The sequence below is a fragment of the Oncorhynchus mykiss genome, chromosome 17 (genome assembly GCF_013265735.2).
Source record: "Oncorhynchus mykiss isolate Arlee chromosome 17, USDA_OmykA_1.1, whole genome shotgun sequence".
Classification (NCBI taxonomy): domain Eukaryota; kingdom Metazoa; phylum Chordata; class Actinopteri; order Salmoniformes; family Salmonidae; genus Oncorhynchus; species Oncorhynchus mykiss.
Genome location: NC_048581.1, coordinates 78,612,262 through 78,634,882, shown reverse-complemented (window position 1 = coordinate 78,634,882; position 22,621 = coordinate 78,612,262). Strand labels below are relative to the sequence as shown.

General features: G+C 44.9%; 1 protein-coding gene across 6 annotated transcripts in view; it reads right to left on the bottom strand.

The window, feature by feature from the left end:
• LOC110494629 (E3 ubiquitin-protein ligase TRIM62) overlaps positions 1–22,621 on the bottom strand; it is a 43,743-nt gene that overhangs the window by 6,000 nt on the left and 15,122 nt on the right. For 5 of the 6 annotated variants that reach the window (XM_036948245.1, XM_036948246.1, XM_036948248.1 and 2 more), the window contains exons 3-5: positions 10,283–10,378; positions 3,793–4,118; positions 41–156 (exon numbers count right to left, since the gene is read on the bottom strand). In XM_036948245.1, coding sequence (XP_036804140.1) covers positions 41–156; positions 3,793–4,118; positions 10,283–10,378 — 538 coding nt within the window. The remainder of the gene's footprint in view (positions 1–40; positions 157–3,792; positions 4,119–10,282; positions 10,379–22,621) is intronic. The other variant, XM_036948249.1, reaches the window with a different exon arrangement.

Sequence of the window (22,621 nt, the reverse complement as noted above, 5' to 3'; positions counted from 1 at the left end):
AATTGGGTGAGGGTTAACGGTAACCATAGGTGGTGCATACCTGGTGAAATATCCTGAAATAGAGACTTCCATATTGTGTACTGCAGGGGCCCCATGTACTTGGAGGTCGGGAAATCTTCATATGTTAAATTGGTCTCATGTATCTTTCCTTTTATCCTGTGGGGGGAGAAGGACGATCAATGTCATTGTCAATAATCTACTCTTACATTCACATCTCTTTGCGCCCTCTGTGAGATGTCTCTAGTAACTGCACCATTTTCTCTGTATGTTGTTGATTAAAGCATCCGTCAGACTCTGGATGCCCCAAGGCTTAATGTTCTACAGCACTGTAGATTGACATGGGTGAGAGGGGGGGGGGGGGGGGTCAGCTGTAATGCTATTACTGTGTCAACCCCCACATTAGTCATTTTCATCACTCCCACATGTAGCCTTGGGTTCAGACAGGAAGAGGTGGTTTTCCCACTAGGGATATGCATCTTTCCCTTCCAAGAAGACTCGATATGTATCTAGATGCCTGGGATCTATTCGGCCTAGTCTCGGGATGGTAAATTGGTGGTTGACGATATCCCTCTAGTGGTGTGGGGGCTGTGCTTTGGCAAAGTGGGTGGGGTTATATCCTTCCTGTTTGGCCCTTTCCGGGGGTGTCATCGGATGGGGCCACAGTGTCTCCAGACCCCTCCTGTCTCAGCCTCTAGTATTTATGCTGCAGTAGTTTGTGTCGGGGGGCTAGGGTCAGTTTGTTATATCTGGAGTACTTCTCCTGTCTTATCCGGTGTCCTGTGTGAATTTAAGTATGCTCTCTCTAATTCTCTTTCTTTCTCACTCTCGGAGGACCTGAGCCCTAGGACCATGCCTCAGGACTACCTGACATGACTCCTTGCTGTCCCCAGTCCACCTGGCCGTGCTGCTGCTCCAGTTTCAACTGTTCTGCCTGTGATTATTATTATTTGACCATGCTGGTCATTTATGAACATTTGAACATCTTGGCCATGTTCTGTTATAATCTCCACCTGGCACAGCCAGAAGAGGACTGGCCACCCCACATAGCCTGGTTCCTCTCTAGGTTTCTTCCTAGGTTTTGGCCTTTCTAGGGAGTTTTTCCTAGCCACCGTGCTTCTACACCTGCATTGCTTGCTGTTTTGGGGTTATAGGTTGGGTTTCTGTACAGCACTGAGATATCAGCTGATGTACGAAGGGCTATATAAATACATTTGATTTGGCTCCGATACAGGAACAATAGGTTTCAGTTTGATTAGATTACGAATCAATGCGGTTCAGTTCAATGTGATTCAATGCACTAACATGTGTTGCATAAACACAATAATTTTCCATTCTAAATTAAAATCTGCTGCTGATGGAGCTCATGAGCTGGTCTTCCCTGAGCTGGATCTGTCGGAGCTGACGTGTGTGTATGTATGTACTGTGTACTATATACAGTTGAAGTCGGAAGTTTACATGCATCATAGCCAAAAACATTTAAACTCCGTTTTTCACAATTCCTGACATTTAATCCCAGTGAAAATCTCTGTTTTAGGTCATTTACGATCATCACTTTATTTTAAGAACATGAAATGTCAGAATAATAGTAGAGAGAATGATTTATTTCATCTTTTATTTCTTTCATCACATTCCCAGTGGGTCAGAAGTTTACATACACTCAATTAGTATTTGATAGCATTGCCTTTAAATTGTTTAACTTGGGTCAAACGTGTCGGGTGTCTAGCAGCCATATTTAGCACTAACTGAAGTTTATTTAGTGCTTTATTAGTATTTTGTAGCATTGCCTTTAAATTGTTTAACTTTTGGGTAGCCTTCCACAAGCTTCCCACAATAAGTTGGGTGAATTTTGGCCCATTCCTCCTGACAGACCTGGTGTAACTGAGTCAGGTTTGTAGGCCTCCTTGCTCACACATACGCTTTTCAGTTCTGCCCACAAATTGTCTATGGGATTGAGGTCAGGGCTTTGTGATGGCCACTCCAATACCTTGACTTTGTTGTCCTTTAGCCACAACTTTGAAAGTATGCTTGTGGTCATTGTCCATTTGGAAGACACATTTGCGACCAAGCTTTAACTTGAGCTGTTGCTTCAATTTATCCACAATTTTTCTCCCTCATGATGCCATCTATTTTGTGAAGTGCACCAGTCCCTCCTGCAGCAAAGCACCCCCTTAACATGATGCTGCCACCCCCGTGCTTCACAGTTGGGATGGTGTTCTTTAGCTTGCAAGCATCCCCCTTTTTCCTCCAAACATAACGATGGTCATCATGGCCTAACAGTTGTATTTTTGTTTCATCAGACCAGAGGACATTTCTCAAAAAAGTATGATCTTTGTCCCCATGTGCAGTTGCAAACCGTAGTCTGGCGTTATGGCAGTTCTTCCTTGCTGAGTGGCCTTTGTGTCGATATAGGACTCGTTTTACTGTGGATATAGATACTTTTGTACCCGTTTCCTCCAGCATCTTCACAAGGTCCTTTGCTGTTGTTCTGGGATTGATTTGCACTTTTCACACCAAAGTAATTTAATCTCTAGGAGACAGAACGCGTCTCCTTCCTGAAAGGTATGATGGTGGTCCCATGGTGTTTATACTTGCGTACTATTGTTTGTACAGATGAACGTGGTACCTTCAGGCGTTTGGAAATTGCTCCCAATGTTGAACCAGACTTGTCGAGGTCTACAATTGTTTTTCTGAAGTCTTGACTGATTCCTTTTGATTTTCCCGTAATGTGAAGCAAAGATGCACCGAGTATGAAGGTAGACCTTGAAATACATCCACAGGTACACCTCCAATTGACTCAAATGATGTCAATTAGCCTATAAGAAGCTTCTAAAGCCATGACATAACTTTCTGGAATTTTCCAAGCTGTTTAAAAGCACAGTCAACTTAATGTATGTAAACTTCTGACCCACTGGAATTGTGATAGATTATTTCACTAATAATTCACTGTCTGTAAACAAAAATGACTTGTGTCATGCACAAAGTAGATGTCCTAACCAACTTGCCAAAACTATAGGTTTAACAAGAAATTTGTGGAGTGGTTGAAAAATGAGTTTTAATGACTCCAAGTATGTAAACTTCCAACTTCAACTGTACATTTTCTGACTGACGCATACTACATTTGGATTGGATTGGTTTGGGGTCCGTAGCCCGATACACGCGTTTAAGATACACTTGTATCTGTGAATCGTTACCTTCCTATTTTAACCACTTTGAAGCCCTTCTCAACCCTGCCTGGGAAAGCTAGGGATGCACAGCTAAACATTGATCATCTTGAGGAACATTGGAAAAAAAATGAAAAAAGAACAGGGTGCGCAGTGAGGCAAGGCTAACCATTCACCTGCTGTGCGTTTAAGTGACTTAGCCTGAGGAGAAACCACAACCTTGTCAAGCCTGTTCTCACAAAGTTAAAAATAAGTATTGGAAACTGTGAGATTGCGAACCTGGATATCAGTTCATTCTTCACTCATTCCTATCAATGCCCTCTGGACTGGTTGTTAGAATGCCTACTGATGCAACAACTTCCTCAGTCAATCTTATCAATCCCTCTAAGATCTTAAATACTTCAACTCTATTCCCCTGAGCCCACTCTTTCACAGATTTCAAATAATGAGCCCTGTATATCTGGCCTGTTAAGATATCTGTCAGAGACCTGGGATAAGCCTCATTGCTCAACTCTGCACTTTCACTCCAAGATATCAATATCCTGACGATGAGCAGAATGGATTACATTCAGGGAATGGTGTTATGTTAGGAGGGTAGTATAACATAACCTCAGACAGCGTACAATCTTACAAAAGTTTAGGACTGTGGCTGTTTGGAAGAACAGCTGATCCATGGTCAGTCAGACAGTAAGCAGAGCACCTCTCGGAGGTGAGGGCAACGCCCTCCAGGAATCCATGGCGGCCTGGCTCGTTGAGGCGCTCCTGCAGGATGCCGATGCCCTCCTTGACGTCACGCAGCTGCTGGCTGAAACGCTGGAGCTTGTGCTCGATGTCGGAGAGCGTGCGCGCTGTATCAGTCTCCAGCTCCTCCAACATGGCCTTCTGGCGCTCGCGCAGAAATCGCTGCAGATGCTCAAACACCTCGCCGATGGTCGCACGAAGGCCCTTGGCCGACGACTGGAACGAGAGAGAGAACGAGAGAGAGAGGAGACGGGGACAAGATAGATGAGAGAGGAGGGATGAGAGGTTATTTATTTACAATGAAAGTGCAGGTTATGCTACAACCATTAAGCATCATTATCAAATCAAAAATCGAATCTAACAATGTCACATGCGCCGAATACAAGTGTAGACCTTACCGTGAAATGCTTATTTACAAGCCCTTAACTCTTCTTGAAGTGTTGGTTCAGAAAATATTTACCAAATAAACTAAAGTAAAAAAATTATAAAACACAATAACAAGGCTATATAAAGGGGGTACCGATACCGAGTCAGTGTGCAGGGATACAGGTTATAGGTAATTTGTAGATGTAGGTAGGGGTGAAGTGACTATGCATAGATAATAAACAGCAAGTAGCAGCAGAGTACAAAACAAATGGGGGGGGGGCAATGTAATAGTCCGGTGGCCATTAAATTAATTGTTCAGCAGTCTTATGGCTTGGGGGGGTAGAAGCTTTTAAGGAGCCTTTTGGTCGTAGACTCGGCGCTCCGATACCACTTGCCAGAAAAAAATACAGTCTATGACTTGTGTGACTGGAGTCTCTGACAATTTTATGGGCTTCCCTCTGACACCGCCTATTATATAGGTCCTGGATGGCAGGAAGCTTGGCCCCAGTGATGTACTGGGCCGTTTGCACTACCCGCTGTCGCGCCTTACGGTCAGATACCGAGCAGTTGCCATACCATGCGGTGATGCAATCGGTCAGGATGATCTCGATGGTGCAGCTGTAGAACCTTTTGAGGATCCGGTGACCCATGCCAAATCTTTTCAGTCTCCTGAGAGGGAAAAGGTTTTGTCGGGCCGTCTTCACGACTGCCTTGGTGTGTTTGGACCATGATAGACTGTTGGTGATGAGCTCTCGACCCACTCAACTACAGCCCCGTTGATGTTAAATGGGGCCTGTTCGGCCCGCCTTTTCCTGTAGTCCACGATCAACCCCTTTGTCTTGCTCACATTGAGGGAGAGATTGTTTTACTGGCACCACACTGCCAGTTCTCTGACCTCCCTTTAGGCTGTCAAATCGTTGTCGGTGATCAGGCCTACCACTTGTGTCGTCAGCAAACTTAATGGTGTTGGAGTCGTGTTTGGCCACGCAGTCGTGGGTGAACAGCGAGTACAAGAGGGGATGTGGCAGACGTGTTGTTGCCTACCCTTACCACCTGGGGTGGCCTGTCAGGAAGTCAATTTTCAAGTTGCAGAGGGAGTTGTTTTGTCCCAGGGTCCTTAGCTTAGTGATGAGCTTCGTGGGCACTCTGGTGTTGAACACTGAGCTGTCGTCAATGAACAGCATTCTCACATAGGTGTTCCTTTGACCAGGTGGAAAAGGGCAGTGTGGAGTGCAATGGAGACTGCGTCATCTGTGGATCTGTTGGGGCGGTATGCGAATTGGAGTGGGTCTAGGGTATCCGGGAGGATGCTGTTGATGTGAGCCTTGACCAGCCTTTCAAAGCATTTCATGGCTACCAATGTGAGTGCTACGGCACGGTAATCATTTAGGCAGGTTACCTTCGCTTCCTTGGGCACAGGGACTATGGTGTTCTGCCTGAAACATGTAGGTATTACAGACTCAGTCAGGAAGAGGTTGAAAATGTCAGTGAAGACACTTACCAGTTGGTCCTCACATGCTTTGAGTACACGTCCTGGTAATCCATCTGGCCCCACAGCTTTGTGAATGTTGGCCTGTTTAAAAAGTCTTACTCGGCTACCGAGTTTGTTATCACACAGTCATCCAGAACAGCTGGTGCTCTCGTGCATTCTTCAGTGCTGCTTGCCTTGAAGCGAGCATAAAAGGCATTTAGCTTGTCTGGTAGGCTCACGTCACTGGGCAGCTCGCGTCTGGGTTTCCCTTCGTAGTCCGTAATAGTTTTCAAGCCCTGCCACATCCAACGAGCGTCAGAGTCTGTGTAGTAGGATTCAATCTTAATCCTGTATTGATGCTTTGCTTGTTTAATTATTCGTCTGAGGGTATTAGCGGGATTTCTTATAGGCGTCCGGATCAGTGTCCCGCTCCTTGAAAGCGGCAGCTCTAGCCTTTAGCTCGATGCGGATGTCACCTGTAATCCATGGCTAATGGTTGGGATTTGTACGGACGGTCAACTGTGGGGACGACATCGTCGATGCACTTATTGATGAAGCCGATGACTGAGGTGGTATACTCCTCAATGCCATTGGATGAATCCCAGAACATATTCCAGTCTGTGCTAACAAAAAAGTCCTGTAGTGAAGCATCCGTGGCATCTGACCACTTCCGTATTGAGCGAGTCACTGGTACTTCCTGCTTTAGTTTTTGCTTGTAAGCAGGAATCAGGGGGATAGAATTATGGTCAGATTTGCCAAATGGACTGCAGGAGAGAGCTTTGTATGCATCTCTGTGTGTGGAGTAAAGGTGGTCTAGAATTTTCTTGGTAAAAATTTGGTAAAAGTGATATAAATTTGCCTGCATTAAAGTCCCCGGCCACTAGGAGCGCTGCCTCTGGGTGAGCATTTTCTTGTTTGCTTTTGGCCTTAGAGTTGGTTGAGTGCGGTCTTAGTGCCAGCTTCGTTCTGTGGTGGTAAATAGATGGCTACGAATAATATAGATAAGAAATCTCCTGGTAAATAGTGTGGTCTACAACTTATCAAAATGTACTCTACCTCAGGCGAGCAATACCTCGAGACTTCTTTAATATTAGACATCACGCACCAGCTGTTAGACAAAAAGACAGACCCCCACCCCTCATCTTACCAGACGTAGCTTCTCTGTTCCGCCGTGCATTGAAAATCCCTCCAGCTCTAAATGATCCGTGTCGTAGTTCAGCCACAACTTGGTGAAACTAAGAATTATAATATCTTATATGTCCCATAGGTAGGATGATTCATAAATAATCAATTTTATTCTCCAATGATTGCATGTTAGCAAGTAGAATTGATGGCAGTGGGAGTTACCTGGCTCTCCTACAGATTCTCAAAAGGCAGCCTGATCTGCGTCCCCTTTTCCTCCGTCTTTTCTTCACGCAAATGACGGGGATATGGGCCTGTTCCCGGGAGAGCTGTATATCTTTCTCGTCAGACTCGTTAAAGGAAAAACCTTCTTCAAGTCCGTGGTGAGTAATCCCAGATCTGATGTCCATAAGTTATTTTCGGTCATAAGAGACAGTAGCAGCAACATTATGTACAAAATAAGTTTGACTTTTTTATTTATTTTTAAATTGCACAATTGGTTACGAGCATGTAAAACGTCAGCCATCATCTTCGGCTCCATCTTAACAGCTGGGGGGTTTGAGCCCTGAATGCACAACAAGGGGTATGGTATACGGCTAACATACCACAGCTGTGGACTGTTCTTACGTACGACGCAACGCAGTGTCTGGATACAGCCCTTAGCCGTTGTATATTGGTCATATACTAGAAACTCCTGAGGTGCCTTATTGTTATTATAAACTGGTAACCATAGTAATTAGAACAGTAAAAAGTTGTGTCATCATACCTGTGGTATACAGTCTGATATACCACACCCTTCAGCCAATCAGCATTCAGGGCTCGAACCACTCGGTTTCTAAAAACCTTTTTAGCACCTAACATCATGTCAATTTATTGACTGAAAAAAATCTGTCTAAGAGTCATAGGCAGGGCTTCTAGGGACAATCCCCATCTGCTGTTATAGATCATCCAACATTAAATCAATACAAAATGTTCTATCATAAGAACGGCCTATATAGAGAGCATTAGGAGTAGAATAGGGCAAAGCTCAGCCTCACTGGTTGGTTGGGACAGTGGAAGAGGCCCTAGAGCACAGTTAGTCACATTGTGCTGTTTTAATAGTGGTACTGCTTGTGAGATCGAAAGCATGCTTAAAAGGCTGATGCTGTGGGGTCGGCTGGGGACAGACAAGCTGTGTGTTGAAGGCAACATTTACAAGGCCAGCGGATAGTCAGTGATGCTATTATTGGAAGAGCAGTGCTCTTGATGAGAGAAAAAGGAGCGGAAGCTGAGGAGAGGAGAGAGTGGTGTGAATTGGAGAAATCGTGGGGAAATCAAGGAGGGCGCTGGACTTGAAGAGGAAATTAATAATCTCCAATGCTAACAGCAACAGTAGCAGCAGAGACACAGAACAAAGAGAGATCCAAGAGGCTCAGTCCAGTAACAACTGGAGAGGGAGCAGCTTCTCACGCAGGGCTTTTGTCTGTCTGTACAAAGGAAACATTCGCTCTGTTCTAGTAGTCTCTACTCCTCTCCATCACAGGGGAACACCAGGGAGCAGGGGTAGCAGCATCAGAATCTGGGTTTTATTGCTACTGCCTGCCATAAATCAATTTCACTCCAGCAGCATGCCTGTTCCTGTAGGAACCTAGAAGCAGGCAGATATTCTCTCTGTGCTGCTGGGAACCTTAAGCCTATTAAGATCATTTATCTCCAATACAGAGCAGGGCAGGAGTGGGATGTGAGTGTGACAGTGAGAGGAGGACAGGACTGATGAGGCCTGCAGCGATGCAGTAACCATGTGCCAGTCTTCTCCAGCAGGGTGTTATGGCTATGGCAGGGTGGATATTTAAAGCTCATATTAAGCCTACAGGAAGAACAATTTTATTGAGTCTGAGTCTCAGAGAAGCAGCTCGTTAAATCAGACAAACCCCCACGGCCAGAGAATCAGACAACGTCTGCTCTTCAGACAGGGCAGGGGATGCCCCTAAACACATGGGCCCAGGACTTGAACTAAACTAGAGCACCAGAACCAATATAAACCAATTAAGTGACAAACAGCAGCGTTGGGGGACATTTAAGTCAAACCAAAACAAGGGTATTGGCAGCCTCACACCACCCTACTCAAAGTTTCAGTTTCAACACCTTCATGTTCCAGGGGAGAGGGGTAGAGACGATTATGCGTGTTTGAGGTGGGCAGTCTCCCATTTCAGGATTACATAACATAATTTGTGGGTGCTTTGATCAGATCCTACAAATCAATTCTTATTTGGATTCTGTGTGTGGTCAAGCAGGAAGGGCAGGAGAACAACAGAGCATTTCATTGTCATCAACCTAAATGTATTGGAGAGGCAGAGAGATCGATTTAGTTCCCCTATGGGCCTCTTCCAGGCAACGCACATCTCTTCGGACAAATGGATGCAAACCTAATGAGATGGACTGATTTATAATGGAGGGGCTAGAAGAGCTCCAACAGGCAGTCAGCTAAAGGTGACGGCAGAATGGCAGTGGAAGCAGGCAGGTCTGCCTTGCTGGGCCAGAGACATTTTAAGTAAAGTCCTGCAGACAGGACAGGAAGACGGGAGGGCGCTGGCTGGGTTGGCGTGCCAGGGAACAGCCAGCATGTAAACAGCGGAAAGAACGACACCCTTCCAAATGACGCCCCACACTCACTCTGTCAGACAGCCATGCCTTTGTGAATCTCAAAGTCATCAAAAAGGGAAGAGATGAGACAGAAAAGGTGATTGAGGAATATCTGTTGTATTGAGTGACTGCTCTTGTTCCGCTGATTAAAACAGGGTGTATAGATTAAAGAGATGCTCAATAAACCAATCAGTTCAGTACAGACTCAGGTGGAGGGTGAGATAGAGATACGATGAAAGACAGACAGAACAACTCGACCATTAACTTGGTCTCTAATGGGTAAAAAGGCTCTCTAAGTTATCTTGGTCTAAGTGAATGTTTGTGCTTGGTGTGTTTCCTTGGTCTCAGTGAGTAGTGCTTAGTGTGTTACCTTGGTCTCAGTGAGTAGTGCCTAGTGTGTTACCTTGGTCTCAGTGAGTAGTGCCTAGTGTGTTACCTTGGTCTCAGTGAGTAGTGCCTAGTGTGTTACCTTGGTCTCAGTGAGTTGTGCCTAGTGTGTTACCTTGGTCTCAGTGAGTAGTGCCTAGTGTGTTACCTTGGTCTCAGTGAGTAGTGCCTAGTGTGTTACCTTGGTCTCAGTGAGTAGTGCCTAGTGTGTTACCTTGGTCTCAGTGAGTAGTGCCTAGTGTGTTACCTTGGTCTCAGTGAGTTGTGCCTAGTGTGTTACCTTGGTCTCAGTGAGTAGTGCTTAGTGTGTTACCTCGGTCTTAGTGAGTTTTGCCTAGTGTGTTACCTTGGTCTCAGTGAGTAGTGCCTAGTGTGTTACCTTGGTCTCAGTGAGTAGTGCCTAGTGTGTTACCTTGGTCTCAGTGAGTTGTCTCTGCAGTAGCCGCAGGGCCTCTGTGTGTCCCTTCTCACTGTCCTGCAGAGTGGCCAGCTGCTCCTTCATCTCCCTCTGCAACAGAACATATCAGACAATATATTAGCGAGCGCGAAAGAGAGCGAGCGCAAAAGAGAGCCAAAATGAACTGGGTCTGAGGAATGGAGGTTTCCAGAGAGGGTTCCATCAGAGAGAAAGTGGGTCTCTGTGCTGCTGTCCCCCGAGCCCAGTCTAGACAGAGGTCCCCCGAGCCCAGTCTAGACAGAGGTCCCCCGAGCCCAGTCTAGACAGAGGTCCCCCGAGCCCAGTCTAGACAGAGGTCCCCCGAGCCCAGTCTAGACAGAGGTCCCCTGAGCCCAGTCTAGACAGAGGTCCCCTGAGCCCAGTCTAGACAGAGGTCCCCTGAGCCCAGTCTAGACAGAGGTCCCCCGAGCCCAGTCTAGACAGAGGTCCCCTGAGCCCAATCCGCTGCACACACAGTGACTTGAATTGTAAAAGCAACATAATCCACTTAGACAGAGGCACAGGCTCATATGACTGGAATTGCTAAGTGTCAGAAGTGGAGCAGGGGGAATTCAGGTGCAGGGCTTGAGAATGTGTTGAATGTCATGCTGCCAGTGAAGATCACTGCTAAGCTCTCCTCCAGTTCCAATAGTCCAGAGGGATAACAGAATTCTACGTGGGACTGTCAGTAAAGAAGGACAGAAGGGGTCATTTAGCTGCTGCTGTGGAAAGTACTGAGAGGAATATCAATGCAGCAATGGAAAATTTCTTCCTGTTGACTATCAAATATTCAAGCCAACAGTCTTCAAATTCAGTTCTCCGCTCTTTGGCACAGAAACAGGCCATGTACTTTGGTTTACGATGTGCTGACGGAAGAAGCCCATTTCATTGGTTATAATATTGGCAACAAAATAGATGTGGTAGACATGTGGGTAGTTTCTTTCTATACAGCTTTGAATGAGCCTTTTCAAGGACATGGACTAAGTAAAACAATCTCCCAGTGCTGAGATGGAACGTGGCTTTACATTTTAATGATAGGAAGACTGCAGTACGGTCAGCAGGTTCTATTTCTCTCAGGGCCAGCTCCAGCCTGCAATAGGTCAGAGGGCACTCTCCTCTTACAGGCTATGGACCAATCCGAAGAGAGGAGCGCCGTTTACACGGGCTTCTGCACTGCCAGGGACCTCACTCTGTTGTCTGACTGGATGTTGTATGCAATAGTAAGCAGATCATTGTATTGGCCTATAGCATCGAAAAAATTAAGAATAATCTTGCTTCAAGATACTAACCGAGAGAGGGGCAACACTGTCCCATGCCATTTGAAACGGCAGTCTATCTGCTTTAAGGAGTCAAATCAAGCTGTATTTATACAGCACATTTCAGACAGAATGCAACACAATGTGCTTCACAGGAAAAAAACTAAACTTCAATATTTACTACAAAACAAACATAAGAGTATAAAAAAACTCAAGAATAACAAAAAAATGGAAAAAAGCATCCTAAGGAAAAAAAAGCTAAAAAGGCAGCCCTTGACTCCTCCCCCTGACCATCTCAGCAGGCGGACCAAAGTCTGATATGATATTTCCCCCAGGATGCCGAGCGGCAGGGAACAGGGTCACGGTTGGTTGGCTGATTATAAACCTAACTAATTTCTCACACACACCCCTCCCCCTTTCTCTCACATTAACAGCTCCAGGCTACATCTTAGAAAATGAGATCACTGCCTCACATTTCCTAAACATGCACAGGGGCTTAATATTTTCCCCAAACGTTCCTGCCAGCTGCAGGCCTTACTAATACAGCAACTTGCTTAGGAGCTAAAGAGGGTTACTGGCTTCAAACAGGCTGCCTGCTCTGAGGAAGACAGGAACAAAACAGCCCCAGTCGCAGCGTGAATGAGCGTCACACAGGACTTCTGGAGTTCAACAGGTGCTCAATATATATATTTATATTTTGTCAGGGTTTTGCATGCATACATACAGTTGAAGTCTGAAGTTTACATACACCTTAGCCAAATACATTTAAACTCAGTTTTTCACAATTCCTGACATTTAGTCCTAGTAAAAATTCCCTATCTTAATTAAGTCAGTTAGGATCACCACTTTATTTTAAGAATGTGAAATGGCAGAATAGTAGAGAGAAGGATTTATTTAAACTTGTATTTCTTTCATCACACTCCCAGTGGGTCAGAAATTTACATACACTCAAATCAGTATTTGGTAGCATTGCCTTTAAATTATTTAACATGGGTCAAACATGTCAGGTAGCCTTCCACAAGCTTCCCACAATAAATTGGGTGAATTGTGGCCCATTCCTCCTGACAGAGCTGGTGTAACCGAGTCAGGTTTGTAAGCCTCCTTGCTCGCACACGCCTTTTCAGTTCTGCCCACAAATTTCCTCTGGGATTGAGGTCAGGGCTTTGTGATGGCCACTACAATACCTTGACTTTGTTGTCCTTAAGCCATTTTGCCACAACTTTGGAAGTATGCTTTGGGTCATTGTCCATTTGAAAGACCCATTTACGACCAAGCTTTAACTTCCTGACTGATGTCGCTTCAATATATCCACATTTTTCTACCTCATGATGAGATCTATTTTGTGAAGAGCACCAGTCCCTCCTGCAGCAAAGCACCCCCTCACAACATGATGCTGCCACCCCCGTGCTTCACGGTTGGGATGGTGTTCTTCGGCTTGCAAGCCTCCCCCTTTTTCCTCCAAACATAATGGTCATTATGGCCAAACAGTTCTATTTTTGTTTCATCAGACCAGAGGACATTTCTCCAAAAAGTACGATCTTTGTCCCCATGTGCAGTTGCAAACCGTAGTCTGGCTTTTTAATATCGGTTTTGGAGCAGTCCTCTTCCTTGTTGACCGGCCTGTCAGGTTATGTCGATATAGGACTCGTTTTACTGTGGATATAGATGCTTTTGTACCTGTTTCCTCCAGCATCTTCACAGGGTCCTTTGCGGTTGTTCTGGGATTGAATTGCACTTTTCACGCCAAAGTACGTTCATCTCTAGGAGACAGAACGCATCTCCTTCCTGAGCAGTATGACGTCTACGTGGTCCCATGGTGTTTATACTTGTGTACTATTGTTTGTACAGATGAACGTGGTACCTTCAGGCATTTGAAAATTGCTCCCAATGATGAACCAGACTTCTGGAGGTCTACAATTGTTTTTCTGAGGTCTTGGCTGATTTCTTTTGATTTTCCCATGATGTCAAGCAAAGAAGCACTGAGTTTGAAGGTAGGCCTTGAAATACATCCACAGGTGCACCTCCAATTAACTCAATTAGCCTATCAGAAGCTTCTAAAGCCATTACATTATTTTTTAGAATTTTCCAAGCTGTTTAAAAGGCACAGTCGACTTAGTGTATGTATGCCTTTTCCAGCATGATGGAGCACCTTGCAATAAGGCAAAAGTGATAACTAAGTGGCTCGGCGAGCAAAACATCGATTTTTTGGGTCCATGGCCAGGAAACTCCCCAGACCTCAATCCCATTGAGAACTTGTGGTTAATCCTCAAGAGGTGGGTGGACAAACAAAAACCCACATATTCTGACAAACTCCAAGCATTGATTATGCATGAATGGGATGCCATCAAAAAAAATCTAAAGACACTGAAGCAGCAGACTTTGTGAAAATGTATATTTCTGTAATTCTCAAAACTTTTGGCCACGACTGTACATACACACATATACAGTGGGGCAAAAAAGTATTTAGTCAGCCACCAACTGTGCAAGTTCTCCCACTTAAAAAAATGAGAGGCCTGTCATTTTCATCATAGGTACACTTAACTATGACAGACAAAATAAATAAAAAAATCCAGAAAATCACATTGCATGATTTTTTTATGAATTTATTTGCAAATTATGGTGGAAAAGAAGTATTTGGTCAATAACAAAAGTTTAGTGGTGGTGGAGGTGATAACCACAGACCACTTCTCAGTTCCTATGCTTCCTGGCTGATGTTTTGGTGCTTTCACTCTAGTGGTAGCATGAGACGGAGTCTACAACCCACACAAATGGCTCAGGTAGTGCAGCTCATCCAGGATGGCACATCAATGCGAGCTGTGGCAAGAAGGTTTGCTGTGTCTGTTAGCGTAGTGTCCAGAGCATGGAGGCGCTACCAGGAGACGTGGAGGAGGCCGTAGGAGGGCAACAACCCAGCAGCAGGACCGCTACCTCCGCCTTTGTGCAAGGAGGAGCAGAAGGAGCACTGCCAGAGCCCTGCAAAATGACCTCCAGCAGGCCACAAATGTGCATGTGTCTGCTCAAACGGTCAGAAACAGACTCCATGAGGGTGGTATGAGGGCCCGACGTCCACAGGTGGGGGTTGTGCTTACAGCCCAACACCGTGCAGGACGTTTGGCATTTGCCAGAGAACACCAAGATTGGCAAATTCGCCACTGGCGCCCTGTGCTCTTCACAGATGAAAGCAGGTTCACACTGAGCACGTGACAGACGTGACAGTCTGGAGACGCCGTGGAGAACGTTCTGCTGCCTGCAACATCCTCCAGCATGTCCGGTTTGGCGGTGGGTCAGTCATGGTGTGGCATTTCTTTGGGGGGCCGCACAGCCCTCCATGTGCTCGCCAGAGGTAGCCTGACTGCCATTAGGTACCGAGATGAGATCCTCAGACCCCTTGTGAGACCATATGCTGGTGCGGTTGGTTCCTCCTAATGCAAGACAATACTAGACCTCATGTGGCTGGAGTGTGTCAGCAGTTCCTGCAAGAGGAAGGCATTGATGCTATGGACTGGCCCGCCCGTTCCCCAGACCTGAATCCAATTGAGCACATCTGGGACATCATGTCTCGCTCCATCCACCAACGCCACGTTGCACCACAGACTGTCCAGGAGTTGGCGGATGCTTTAGTCCAGGTCTGGGAGGAGATCCCTCAGGAGACCATCCGCCACCTCATCAGGAGCATGCCCAGGCGTTGTAGGGAGGTCATACAGGCACGTGGAGGCCACACACACACTACTGAGCCTCATTTTGACTTGTTTTAAGGACATTACATCAAAGTTGGATCAGCCTGTAGTGTGGTTTTCCACTTTAATTTTGGAGGTCTGGACTCCAAATCCAGACCTCCATGGGTTGATAAATTTGATTTGCATTGATAATTTGTGTGATTTTGTTGTCAGCACATTCAACTATGTAAAGAAAAAAGTATTTAATAAGAATATTCCATTCATTCAGATCTAGGATGTGTTATTTTAGTGTTCCCTTTATTTTTTTTGACACGTGTGTGTGTGTGTGTGTGTGTGTGTGTGTGTGTGTGTGTGTATGTATATATATATATATATATATATATATATATATATATATATATATATATATATATATATATATATATATATATATATATATATATATATATATATATATATATATATATATATATATATATACATACATACATACACACACATATATACACACACACACAAACATACACTTCTAATTCCATACATTAAAAGAAAACTCATTGACACGGCTGGCTGGACTGTCTGGCAGCTCTCTGCTGAAGCAGCAGGCCACTCAAGATTTGCCAACACCCCACATCTATTCTCCAGCCCTCTGCCAAGAAGACAGGTTCCCCACTGCCTTGCCCTACCATGTCACACTCTGTGATCATTAATATATAGCTCTATAACACTGATTCCTGGAGACCTCACTAATAGCCCTCTTTAAACTCTGCTGTCCTCACACTGCATCTCTGAACTGCTCCCCTGTTCAAACAATAAGCCTTTCAACACTTCTCTTTTCATCAAGATGTACATTAGCCGATTCAGAATTATGAGTGAGTTTCTGAAAAGGGAAATCTTGTGGGAATCCCTGGTAAGGTTCTAAACTACCCACATGTGTTTCTTCTAGTTGGAGGAGGTAGGATAGATGTGCATGCTCTCCTCGCTCTCCGCTCACTCAAGTAAAGCAGGCTGGGAACATTCATCATTCACATGACTTGACCTACATTCTAACCACTGGAGAAAGCAAGCATCACAGCTTCCTCTTTTCCTTTGAACTCGACATAGCCACAACTTTCAAAAGGGTGCTTTCACATATTCCCTTTTGATCCGGAAACGTTTGGTACCCTGACCCACGCTATAAAGCATGTGTGAAACAAAGAAACCCTGGCTGAAATTAATTCTGGACCTGCGTGAGTTCATGGTCCAAGATCCAGGACCAGAGTACCAGGTAATGGGACACGGTGAGTCACGCGTAACTTTTACTGCCCATTATAAACTCGCTAACGTCATTTAGAATGTACATCTTGCTAATCGCAACCTGAAACGGTTATTTCCAGGTCTTGTGAATGCAAAACGTATTTTGTAGAATCCTCACAAAATGCTCCAGGAAACCGAACCCGGGTACTGAATTTCATATGTGAAAACACCCAAAAGTTTCCAAGGAGTTAGACCAGCTTTTGTGTAATTGGCCAGGATCGGGTAGGCAGGTGTATGTGTGTTGTTCGGCAAGCCACTTGTGTTGGGGCTCCATTATCTGGTGGTAATCTCGTTAGTAACAAGAGCTGGGCAGCCAGGGCCAGGGAGCCTGTCACAGCAGCCACAGAATGACTCCTCAGACACAGTCAGCCTGGCTCTCTCTCCAATCTCCCATCTGTCTGCTAGCAATAATCAGACCACTCACTGAGCCCTCCACCTTCTCTGTATCCTCTGTGAGGATGGGGGAAGAGGAATGTCCAGTGGCTGCGTGTGTGATACAGTCACTATCGCCATCTCAGCATTGCCTAGTCACAGTCGTATACAATGACAGACAGGGCTGGCTGTATGTTCATCGAAGACAGTAGGTTACATGGGGTGGATGTTACCTCCAGCTTCCGACTGTCTCCTTGGTCTGCAGTAGCCTGCTGGTGCTGTTCACACTGCAGGGACAGGGCCTCCCCCAGAGAGGATGCAGGCTCTGCTGATGGGAGTAGAAAATTAGTGGCTGGGATTTAAGGCACAGCTTGAGAACATTTGGATGTTTCTGAAAAACGCTGTGGTCTGACGCAGCATTTCTGTTGCTGAGAGTTGTTTGTGATTATATTTTCCCTGACTGCTTACCCCAGTGGCAGTCTATTAGCAGCAGCCAGACAGACACACAACCAAGGCGCTGTTGGCATGAGGCTGTTAAGATCAGTGTAGTTTATTAACACCACGATTGTTTTCTGGTATCAGATTTACTATTTTTATTAGCTACTTACAAATCATGAATAAAAACACTTTATATTTTTATGATTTGGTTTGGCTAGCTTGTTATTAAAATGCTTTCCCCCCCACACTGACTGGACTGCATTCCAATCAGTGTGGGGGATTGGACTGCACACAGCTAGCCTCCTTGACTGTTCCTAAGAATAATCATTCAGGAATAAAGAAAACAAAAAAAGCATTCCTTTCCTTAAGAGTCATGGAAAAATGGAGCTCATATCACAAGAACATATTAATGCGACTGACTGGTTGTGAAACTGATAGCCTGGAATGGTCTCAAGTCTTGTCAGTTACTCTGTCAGGGGCTGGGCTTCCTTTGTCATTGGGGCCAGGACGATACCAGTATCGCAATACTCGTTAGTATCGTGGCAAGGATACAACACACATAGTGGATTTATCTTCTTTAGGAAAACAGCCCTAACAAACATTATGTCATCCAGAGTCATATTCATTAATTCTCCAAACTATAGCACACAATATTGTAAGTACAGCAGGTTTTTAAATGACCAAAAAGTATGGTCTGCTTTGTGTTTTAATTTTAGTCATGGAAAAATGTTAAAACATCACAGCCCTATTTGTGCTTGTGTTGGGATCAGTAGAAGGGTCGTGCTCCATGAAGGCATGGCAATTCCAGCCTGCTAGCTAGCTGGTGGGGGTGGACTGCGTCAATTCCAGCCTGCTAGCTAGCTGGTGGGACGGACTACGTCAATTCCAGCCTGCTAGCTAGCTGGTGGGACGGACTACGTCAATTCCAGCCTGCTAGCTAGCTGGTGGGACGGACTGCGTCAATTCCAGCCTGCTAGCTAGCTGGTGGGACGGACTACGTCAATTCCAGCCTGCTAGCTAGCTGGTGGGACGGACTGCGTCAATTCCAGCCTGCTAGCTAGCTGGTGGGATGGACTGCGTCAATTCCAGCCTGCGTCAATTCCAGCCTGCTAGCTAGCTGGTTGGGGTGGACTGCGTCAATTCCAGCCTGCTAGCTAGCTGGTTGGGGTGGACGGCGTCAATTCCAGCCTGCTAGCTAGCTGGTTGGGGTGGACTGCGTCAATTCCAGCCTGCTAGCTAGCTGGTTGGGGTGGACTGCGTCAATTCCAGCCTGCTAGCTAGCTGGTTGGGGTGGACTGCGTCAATTCCAGCCTGCTAACTAGCTGGTCGGGTGGACTGCATCAACTCCAGCCTGCTAGCTAGCTGGTCGGGTGGACTGCGTCAATTCCAGCCTGCTAGCTAGCTGGTCGGGTGGACTGCGTCAATTCCAGCCTGCTAGCTAGCTGGTTGGGTGGACTGCATCAATTCCAGCCTGCTAGCTAGCTGGTCGGATGGACTGTGTCAATTCCAGCCTGCTAGCTAGCTGGTCGGGTGGACTGCATCATTTGTCCCTGTGTTATCCAGGCCAAACTGCTGACTAGGTTGGGTCTGCTGTGTAGAAGCCATTACTTACCCTGATGTACTGTAACCTACATACTGTGTCTGTGTTCTGTACGTCAGCAGACAACACCCCACCGGCTATTTACAACTGACCACTGCTGTGTTCCCTCAGTCGCCACCTTACCCATATCCACATTCTAGTAAGTTGTTGCACAGACTCAGCTAGTGAGACTTCTGTTATCATACCTAAACAGGTCTTACAGATCTACAACAATGGGAAAAGGGATACCTAGTCAGTTTCACAACTGAATGCATTGAACCGAAATGTGTCTTCCGCATTTCACCCCAACCCCTCTGAAACAAAGAGGTGCGGGAGAAGGGGCATATCTTGGAATCTAAGACGTATCTAGGGCTGGGGATTGATTTGAGATTGGCCATTATAAAATCTCTTGCGCTGATAAAGGCAGAGAAAAGAAAACTATAGTGTAGCGCAAATTAGCTGTGTATTTTAGACATGACATAACTGAAATGCATTAGCGGTCCTCATAAATCACTTACTAATAGTGACTCAGATAAATGTGTGTTCTGTTCCACCCACCCACGCAAAAAGAATTACACAAAACAAATGTGTAATGTGTGTGAGACCAATAAAATTAGATTTATGAAGAGGACAAGCTGAGGTTCTTACAAGCCCTTAACCAACAATGCTTTAAGAAGTCAAGCAAAAATAAATTAAGTAAAAAAATAAATAAAAAGAGATGTATGCAGAATGTGCAAGACACACAAATCTTCATGGAGAACATCCTGTCACCATTGCATGCAGAGAAACCACAGCGTTAAGACACTTTTGTTTGCCTTCTCCATCTTGGCTGCCCTGGACACAGTTGTGCACTCTGTAGCGTTGTCTTCCTGTGGCTGGCTTTGCCATTTTATTGCTTGCAAGCATTTCTACTTTATTTGACCCATTAGACCTATGCACACACACAAACAAAATAAACATTTGCAGTCACACTGTCAGAGTTGAGGTCAGGCCAGATATACGCTGTAGCTCCCAGTCCATCCTTTCACTTTCCATCAAGTCAATAAACACAAGGGTGAACCAGGCCCTAACACAAAGCTAGAGGTTTTGGACAAGGGACAATGGTACCACTACCCTGATTTCAGCTTGAAACATAGACTGAACAAAAACAGGTCAACGTGGCCATCGGTCACTAGATTCCAAGTAATTGCTGTGGCCTGGGGAGGGGGGGAGAAAATACAGTTGTGTAGTGTCCCGTCTATGGCGGGGGGGGGGGCAAAGATGAGAGGGGGTGATTAATACCATACCTGGCCAAGACCTGACCAACAACAGAACCAAAAACTTGGTCAAGTTTAAGGACAACCAGCATGCACACTCTGTTTCCACCACCCAATCTCCTTCCAGAGCTGCTTTAATATTCGGCTTGGCTTTACACCTCATGAATAATCTAGCAAGGAATTTAACGGAACTGGAGGGCTCCCAAAAGGTTCACTTGACACTATATGATTTTTCACTTTAAATTACGCCCAACAAAACCAATGATTGTGTAAGTGTACAGTTGAAATCGAAAGTTTACATACACTTAGGTTGGAGACATTAAAACTCGTTTATCAACCACTCCACAAATTTCTTGTTAACAAGGGGAAAAAATGGTTAACAAGTCAGTTAGGACAAACCTTACAAACCTATAGTATGAAGGTACTAAAGAAGTAGTGACAGGTTAAATAAAGTATAAACAAAAATTACGTCAAATGTGATTTTTATAAATGTGTTAGGATGTATTTAATTCAAAATATAAAATCACAGTTGATTAGTGTTTTTATTTCTTGCTAGTGTCTCACATTACCCTCCCCTACTTTGCTTCTTCTTTCACCCCTCACCCCCACTTTCTCTGGCCCTCTTCCTCTCTCTCCCCCTCTCACCTCCCCCTCTCCTCACGAGGCAGTCTCACTCCCATTATGTGATGTTATCTGATGGGAGTCCTGCCACTTTTTTTATGAAACACTGTTTTTAAGGGGTTACATATGTACATTAAAACGAACCCAAACATATGCATGCACACACACACACGCACACACACATGCACACATGCACGCACACACACACACACGCACACACGCACACAAACACTCACACAAGCTGTGCTGATATGAACCCGCTAAAAAGCTTGGCGACAGACACGCTGCGGGTTTGTTTAAACAAGGCCTTTCTCTTTTTATAGACGATTTACAGTGCTTTCAGAAAGTATTCATACCCCTTGACTTATTCCACATTTTGTTGTGTTACATCCTGAATTCTCACCTATCTACACACAACAGATACCCCATAATGGCAAAGTGGAAACAAGTTTTAGAAATTGTAGCAAATTTATTGAAAATGAATACAGAAATATCTCATTTATAAGTGTTCACACCCTTGATTCAATACTTTGTAGAATAGCCTATGGCAGTGATTACAGCTTTGAATCCTTCTGGGTATGTAAGGTATGCTTTCCACACCTGGATTGTGCAACATTTGCCCATTATTCTTTTTAAAATTCTTCAAGCTCTGTCAAATTGGTTGTTAATCATTGCTAGACAACCATTTTCAGTTCTTGCCTTAGCTCCAACAGTGCAGTAATACCTAACAATACAAAACAATACACACAAATAAAAAGAAAGGAATCAAGAAATATCAGGACGAGCAATGTCAGAGTCCGGAATATAAATATATATGTACAGTTGAAGTCGGATGTTTACATACACTTAGGTTGGAATCATTAAAACTAGTTTTTCATACACTCCACAATTTTCTTGTTAACATACTATAGTTTTGGCAAGTTGGTTAGGACATTTACTTTGTGCATGACACAAGTCATTGTTCCAACAATTGTTTACAGACAGATTATTTCACTGTATCAATTCCAGTGGGTCAGAAGTTTACATACACTAAGTTGACTGTGCCTTTAAACAGCTTGGAAAATTCCAGAAAATGATGTCATGGCTTTAGAAGCTTCTGATAGGTTAATTGACATCATTTGAGTCAATTGGAGGTGTACATGTGGATGAATTTCAAGGTCTACCTTCAAACTCAGTGCCTCTTTGCTTGACATCATGGGACAATCAATAGAAATCAGCCAAGACATCAGAAAACAAAATGTAGACCTCCACAAGTCTGGTTCATCCTTGGGAGCAATTTCCAAATGCCTGAAGGTACCACGTTCATCTGCACAAACAATAGTACGCAAGTGTAAACACCATGGGACCACGCAGACGTCATACCGCTTAGGAAGGAGACGCGTTCTGTCTCCTAGAGATGAACGTACTTTGGTGTGAAAAGTACAAATCAATCCCAAAACAACAGCAAAGGACCCTGTGAAGATGCTGGAGGAAACCGGTACAAAAGTATCTATATCCACAGTAAAACGAGTCCAAAATCGACATAACCTGAAAGGCCGCTCAGCAAGGAAGAAGCCACTGCTCCAAAACATCCATGAAAAAGACAGACTACGGTTTGCAACTACACATGGGGACAAAGATCGTACTTTTTGGAGAAATGTCATCTGGTCTGATGAAACAAAAATAGAACTGTTTGGCCATAATGACCATTGTTATGTTTGGAGAAAAAAGGGGGAGGATTTGAAAATGAAGAAGACCATCCCAACCGTGAAGCACGGGGGTGGCAGCATCATGTTGTGAGGGTGCTTTGCTGCAGGAGGGACTGGTGCGCTACACAAAAT